The following is a 7,500-nucleotide window of genomic DNA, read 5'->3' as shown; positions in this document are numbered from 1 at the left end:
CGCTTATTCTCTAGGATCCTCAGACTGGCCGGGCACCGATGCGGGATCCGTCCCCACGTTTTTCGCGACGAGATTTGGGGAATCAAACAGGACTTCCGGGACCTCTTCAGCAAAGTCCGAGAACCGCTCCAAGCTTCTGACCTGGACAAGCTCCCGCAACTGCAGCAAGAAATCAGAGTTTTTCAGGAAGCCCTTCGCCAGAGCGTGCAACAGGAGAGTCGACGGGAGCTGCATGACTTCTACCCTCTCCTGTGGGATGTGACTCTCGCACAGTGGCTGTATCCTGATCTGAAGATCCGGCCGAGTCTGAACTTTACAAACCTGGTAATCATAGAAGACACGTCGACTATGACGCCCTCTCAGGAGCAGAATTATCAGCCCTGTGACATATCCCACGAGAATCTGCTGCAGGTCGCGCCGCGAAGTGGTCGCCTGCCGGAAGTGATCATAATATCGGGCGAAGGAGGAATAGGGAAAACCACGCTGCTGAAGCACATGCTGGAGATGTGGGTGAGAGATCCCTCGCAAATCAAGGGACTTAGAGACGTCTCGCCTCTGCTGTACCTACAGCTCCGGGGCTGCACCATCAGCTGTTGGGAGGACATGCTCAAGCACCTCCTCCACAGCACATTTCAGGGATCTGGACTCACCATTGATATTTTTGCAGACTTATTCCAGGCAATGCAAGTTGTTGTCTTGCTGGACGGTTATGACGAGGTGAGCAAAAAGGCCAAGAAACTCATCACTGATCTCTTGAACTATCGTGGGAGCATGCGCATCGTGATAACCACAAGACCAGGCTGCGTGAAAGAGTTGACTCAAATCATGAAGAGCAAAAAGCACGTAATGAACGTTCAGATCAAAGGAATACGCAGGGAAGACCGCTCCTACTTTATTGAAAACACTCTGGCTGCGTTCGTGCAGTGTTCCATCCAAAGGGCTAATTTGCAGGATAAACTAGTCAACACTTTGGAAAACCTGGAATTTGAAAAGGACGGGCTGGATGTGCCGCTGACTCTGATACTGCTGATCATACGCGAGGTTGTGGCACCAGACCAGAGTTCGCAGGACATCTTCGAGGATTTGACAAAGCTTATGGTGGGCAAAGTTGAGGAGAGGTTAACTCTGAAGGGCATTGATGATGCGGATGACAAAGTCAAAGAGTATCATGAATTTCAGAAGAAAGTGGCTCTCAAATGTCTGAAGAGAAAGGAACACGACTTGCTGAGCGAAACGGTGGAAGATTTGAAAGAAAAATGCACCAAACTAAATTTACCATACAAGGAAATGCTTTCTGGATTTCTTGTTTCAAAGAAATCGCGACAGGGTCTCTTTATTACTTTTATTTGGTCCTTCCCACACAACCGATTCCAAGAACACTGGGCTGCTGGTTATGTAGTTGTGCAGTTGCTAAGGATGTCTCCTTCTCTGCCAGACCTAACGGGGCTGCTGGATTCGTCCTGTCTCCCGAAATTTAACGACAGGGAACGTCTGTGGAGTTTCAATCGCAAGAATGATATACAATTAGATTTTACCGAAAACCCCATTCTAGAAATTTACGAAAATGATGTCAATGAAGCAAGAGCACTATCATATTCGAGGACATCCAGGTCGAAGTCAGATATATTAATGGAAGTCCTGATTAATATTACGCGCACATTAGCTTTGTCAAAGAAGAGCCTTCTGGATAAAGTCGCCATAGCCATTATCAGTCTCATTCTGTATGGTGATAGTATTCATGTGATGGGGAATGATGAGTGCGAGAGGTATTACAGGATGGTTATGGTTTCGGAGCAGCATGCGGGTATAGTGGAAGCGAGTGCCAGGGTACTGCGTGAAACTGATACTCTGATAGTTAAGGAAACCCTTCTGCCTGGTTTGCTCCCAATGCTCGACCACACGAAGACTCGCTGCGTGTCCATCTATATCACAAATGAAACCCCAGATTTTCCATCACGCAAGGTTATATCTGCTATGAAGGATTTGTCCAGAAGAGATATTGAGATTGTGATAAAATGTTTTCAGAAACAATCTGCAGAATTTTCCGAGATGTGTCTCGAGGCAATCACAGGTCCAGGGAGTCGTTCCCGACTGACGAAGTTCGAAGGTTACTTGGCAGCAGCGGGAATGCTACTCCTTCCTGAGAGCCTGAAGGAGCTAAGAACCAGGTCCGATGTGGGAGGCATGCAGACCTTGGTGGCGAGGCTCCCTTACCTGCAGAATCTACAAAGTCTAGGTAAGTTAATAATGATGATGATGATGATAATGGTAATACAACAGTAATTATAATGATGATCATTACAGAAGCAACAATAAACATTAGTGATAACGATGATAGCAAGACTGCAATGCAAATGGCAGATTTCGGTGGTCGGCTGACAGCAGCGGAGATGCCCCTCCTTCCCGCCGTGCTCGACGTGCTCACGGTCACGACCGACGGGGAAGGACTGGAAGCTCTGGCGAGGAGGCTTCCTCACCTGAGAAACCTGCGGTTACTTGGTAAGGGCTGCGGAAGCCTCGCCAACAGGGAGGATGAAGCAATGGCGATAATGACGATAATGACGATGGTGATGAGTAGAAATATCATCACGCATAGCAATGCTGACGGTTGTAGTTAACACTATAATGACATATGCTTCATACCTTACTGTTATCGACGGTGATTTTACAAGGAGAGTAACAACATTAAGCCAACTTTTCCATAGATTTCGAAGGCCAACTGACGGAGGAAGAGATGCCCTTTCTGCCGTGCAATCTCAAGCAGGCGCTGATCGAGACAGACGGACAAGGCCTAAGGGCCCTGGCGAGGAGGATTCCTCAGCTGAAGGCCCTCTATGAGTTAGGTAATTGGCTATTGTGGTATTGTGTGAAACGGATGTTAAGCTAATTGTCAGGAAAGTAATTAATTTACTCTCTCTCTCTCTCTCTCTCTCTCTCTCTCTCTCTCACACACATATATATGTGTGTGTGTGTGTATGTATATATATATATATATATATATAATATATATATATATATATATATATATATATTATTATATATATATATATATATATATATATATATATATATTATTATATGTATATATATATATTTATATATATTATATATATATATATTATATATATATATATATATATATTATATATATATATGTATAATATATTATATATATATATATATTATATATATATTATATATATTATATGTATATATATATAATATATATATATATATATATATAATATATATATATATATATATATATATATATATTATAATAATATTTATAATATATTATATATGTATATATACATACATATACATACATATACATACATATACATACATACATACATACATTCACATACATACGTACATACATACATACAGTAACACTATTACCAGCTTTGAATTCGAAACTCAAATTCCACGAATCTTAACTACTGTGATCGCAAAGGTCAAGGAAATTTACTCGCAAGCAACGCCCTGAAAAATAGGCTTTCCTGCCCATGAGTGGAAGAAAGCACAATGAAGAAGTCTTGGGGAAAACAACCCCGTTTTGACTTTGTGACTCATCGAATGTTATCTTCGATTAAATAATCCTAAATTCGATTAAATAATCCTAAAATGCTGAGGCAGTATGATAGGTTTGTCAATAATACATTCGAAAAAGTAGGAGATTGGGTATGGTAGACAAAGCGAGATACAAATAAGGAAGATAAGTACTTTTTGTAGAGTAAAGGAGTAAACTAGACTATATAAGATTCATCTATATATCATCCTCAGTGGCGGAGCTATCTTGAAGGGGGAAGTGCCCCTCCCCCTCCCTAATTTTGAAGTGATTTAGTAGCCTACTATGAAAATTAAGCAAACCGTGGAAGTCTAGGGCCTCCCACATATCTGCAACAGAATAAACAAAGATATACATTTAAAATCTATATTAGGATGTCAAATTCAAGGGGTAACTATCATAACTAAAGTAGAAATTATCTTCATGTATTCACATGACATAACGTCCTTGTTGACAGCTTCTGTGTACCATTCATCAGTGTGTCGCTATCACAAGAATTTTACAATGATTCTACAATTTCGATTCGTCAGATCTAACACTGCTGGACTGCCCCGCGCCAGCCTCCCTGCCTATCCTGCCTTACGAAGGGCCCAACCTGACGCTGAACCTCATTACTGCCGCCCCTCCGTCCTGCCACTGGGTGTGCGACGCCGTCCAGGTCCTCTGTTCTACGCGTATTCGAACCACACGGCTGGTGCTCCCACTCGACTACGGTGAGTTGTGTCTCTGCTGTGTCGACTACGGTGAGTTGTGTCTCTGCTGTGTCCTTTACGGTGAGTTGTGTCTCTGCTGTGTCGACTACGGTGAGTTGTGTCTCTGCTGTGTCGACTACGGTGAGTTGTGTCTCTGCTGTGTCCTCTACGGTGAGTTGTGTCTCTGCTGTGTCGACTACGGTGAGTTGTGTCTCTGCTGTGTCTTCTACGGTGAGTTGTGCCTCTGCTGTGTCCTCTACGGTGAGTTGTGCCTCTGCTGTGTCCTCTACGGTGAGTTGTGTCTCTGCTGTGTCCTCTACGGTGAGTTGTGTCTCTGCTGTGTCGACTACGGTGAGTTGTGCCTCTGCTGTGTCGACTACGGTGAGTTGTGTCTTTGCTGTGTCCTCTACGGTGAGTTGTGTCTCTGCTGTGTCCTCTACGGTGAGTTGTGTCTCTGCTGTGTCCTCTACGGTGAGTTGTGTCTCTGCTGTGTCGACTACGGTGAGTTGTGCCTCTGCTGTGTCGACTACGGTGAGTTGTGTCTTTGCTGTGTCCTCTACGGTGAGTTGTGCCTCTGCTGTGTCCTCTACGGTGAGTTGTGTCTCTGCTGTGTCCTCTACGGTGAGTTGTGTCTCTGCTGTGTCCTCTACGGTGAGTTGTGCCTCTGCTGTGTCCTCTACGGTGAGTTGTGTCTCTGCTGTGTCCTCTACGGTGAGTTGTGCCTCTGCTGTGTCGACTACGGTGAGTTGTGCCTCTGCTGTGTCGACTACGGTGAGTTGTGTCTCTGCTGTGTCCTCTACGGTGAGTTGTGTCTCTGCTGTGTCCTCTACGGTGAGTTGTGCCTCTGCTGTGTCGACTACGGTGAGTTGTGCCTCTGCTGTGTCGACTACGGTGAGTTGTGTCTCTGCTGTGTCCTCTACGGTGAGTTGTGCCTCTGCTGTGTCGACTACGGTGAGTTGTGTCTCTGCTGTGTCGACTACGGTGAGTTGTGTCTCTGCTGTGTCCTCTACGGTGAGTTGTGCCTCTGCTGTGTCGACTACGGTGAGTTGTGTCTCTGCTGTGTCCTCTACGGTGAGTTGTGTCTCTGCTGTGTCGACTACGGTGAGTTGTGCCTCTGCTGTGTCGACTACGGTGAGTTGTGTCTCTGCTGTGTCCTCTACGGTGAGTTGTGCCTCTGCTGTGTCGACTACGGTGAGTTGTGCCTCTGCTGTGTCCTCTACGGTGAGTTGTGTCTCTGCTGTGTCCTCTACGGTGAGTTGTGTCTGCTGTGTCGACTACGGTGAGTTGTGCCTCTGCTGTGTCGACTACGGTGAGTTGTGCCTCTGCTGTGTCGACTACGGTGAGTTGTGTCTCTGCTGTGTCCTCTACGGTGAGTTGTGCCTCTGCTGTGTCGACTACGGTGAGTTGTGTCTCTGCTGTGTCGACTACGGTGAGTTGTGTCTCTGCTGTGTCGACTACGGTGAGTTGTGCCTCTGCTGTGTCGACTACGGTGAGTTCTATTTCTGCTGTGTCGACTACGGTGAGTTGTGTCTCTGCTGTGTCGACTACGGTGAGTTGTGCCTCTGCTGTGTCGACTACGGTGAGTTGTGTCTCTGCTGTGTCCTCTACGGTGAGTTGTGCCTCTGCTGTGTCGACTACGGTGAGTCTATTTCTGCTGTGTCGACTACGGTGAGTTGTGCCTCTGCTGTGTCGACTACGGTGAGTTCTATTTCTGCTGTGTCGACTACGGTGAGTTGTGTCTCTGCTGTGTCCTCTACGGTGAGTTGTGTCTCTGCTGTGTCGACTACGGTGAGTTGTGTCTCTGCTGTGTCGACTACGGTGAGTTGTGCCTCTGCTGTGTCGACTACGGTGAGTTGTGCCTCTGCTGTGTCGACTACGGTGAGTTGTGTCTCTGCTGTGTCGACTACGGTGAGTTGTGTCTCTGCTGTGTCCTCTACGGTGAGTTGTGTCTCTGCTGTGTCCTCTACGGTGAGTTGTGTCTCTGCTGTGTCGACTACGGTGAGTTGTGCCTCTGCTGTGTCGACTACGGTGAGTTGTGCCTCTGCTGTGTCGACTACGGCGAGTTCTATTTCTGCTGTGTCGACTACGGTGAGTTGTGTCTCTGCTGTGTCCTCTACGGTGAGTTGTGTCTCTGCTGTGTCCTCTACGGTGAGTTGTGTCTCTGCTGTGTCCTCTACGGTGAGTTGTGTCTCTGCTGTGTCCTCTACGGTGAGTTGTGTCTCTGCTGTGTCCTCTACGGTGAGTTGTGCCTCTGCTGTGTCGACTACGGTGAGTCTATTTCTGCTGTGTCGACTACGGTGAGTTGTGTCTCTGCTGTGTCCTCTACGGTGAGTTGTGTCTCTGCTGTGTCCTCTACGGTGAGTTGTGTCTCTGCTGTGTCCTCTACGGTGAGTTGTGTCTCTGCTGTGTCCTCTACGGTGAGTTGTGTCTCTGCTGTGTCGACTACGGTGAGTTGTGCCTCTGCTGTGTCGACTACGGTGAGTTGTGCCTCTGCTGTGTCCTCTACGGTGAGTTGTGTCTCTGCTGTGTCCTCTACGGTGAGTTGTGCCTCTGCTGTGTCCTCTACGGTGAGTTGTGTCTCTGCTGTGTCCTCTACGGTGAGTTGTGCCTCTGCTGTGTCGACTACGGTGAGTTGTGTCTTCGTGCCGTGTAGTAATGACAATCATTCTAAAAGTTCACGGGAAGAGAACAGTGAGCTAAAAGGAACATGACGGTGATATGTAGGTCATTTGTGGCGCTAAAATTTTGAGGGAAAGCCTGTACTTGCCTTATCTTTGAATGAGTGGATATCCGGACACGGCAAAGCACATCATTTCCAGCTAAGAAGGGAATGCTTTCTCATAGAAAACAGTTCCTCGTTTATTTGTAAATCAATATGTCATAAATGTTATATTTGAGATTTAGAGATTTTAAATATTTTATTACATGTTTTGATATGTTTTCTCCATTTTATCATCTCTCTCTCTCTTTCTCCGTCTCCTTCTCCCTCTTCCGCTCATTCTTACTCCCCCTTTCCTCTCTCCTCCCACCCTCTCTCTCTCTCTCTCTCTCTCTCTCTCTTTCCTTTTTTTTTTTCTCTCTCTCTCTCTCTCCCTCCCTCCCTCTCTCTTCCTTCTTTTCCCTCTTTTTCCTTTCTCTCCCTCCTCTTCCTTTCTTTTTTTCCCTCCTCTTTCCTTTTCTCTCTCGGGGCGACGTTTCTCTCTGACCTCAGCTCTCTCTTCTCTCTTCTCTTCT

At 46.3% G+C, this 7,500-nt stretch overlaps 1 protein-coding gene across 1 annotated transcript in view; it reads left to right on the top strand.

The window, feature by feature from the left end:
• The window catches only part of LOC122243016 (uncharacterized), a 16,152-nt gene that overhangs the window by 4,130 nt on the left and 4,522 nt on the right, over positions 1–7,500 (top strand). The window contains exons 3-9 of the mRNA XM_086533559.1: positions 1–2,236; positions 2,362–2,499; positions 2,706–2,843; positions 4,105–4,467; positions 5,881–5,905; positions 6,240–6,354; positions 6,480–6,563. The exon at positions 1–2,236 is cut by the window's left edge and continues 854 nt beyond it. Coding sequence (XP_086389685.1) covers positions 1–2,236; positions 2,362–2,499; positions 2,706–2,843; positions 4,105–4,467; positions 5,881–5,905; positions 6,240–6,354; positions 6,480–6,563 — 3,099 coding nt within the window. The remainder of the gene's footprint in view (positions 2,237–2,361; positions 2,500–2,705; positions 2,844–4,104; positions 4,468–5,880; positions 5,906–6,239; positions 6,355–6,479; positions 6,564–7,500) is intronic.

This window comes from Penaeus japonicus, unplaced genomic scaffold (assembly GCF_977035675.1).
Source record: "Penaeus japonicus unplaced genomic scaffold, GWHDUDI00000001_assembly GWHDUDI00000039, whole genome shotgun sequence".
In the NCBI taxonomy this organism is placed as follows: Eukaryota; Metazoa; Arthropoda; class Malacostraca; order Decapoda; family Penaeidae; genus Penaeus; species Penaeus japonicus.
The sequence above is the reverse complement of the archived record's forward strand: the minus strand, read 5'-3'. Positions and strand labels throughout refer to the sequence as shown.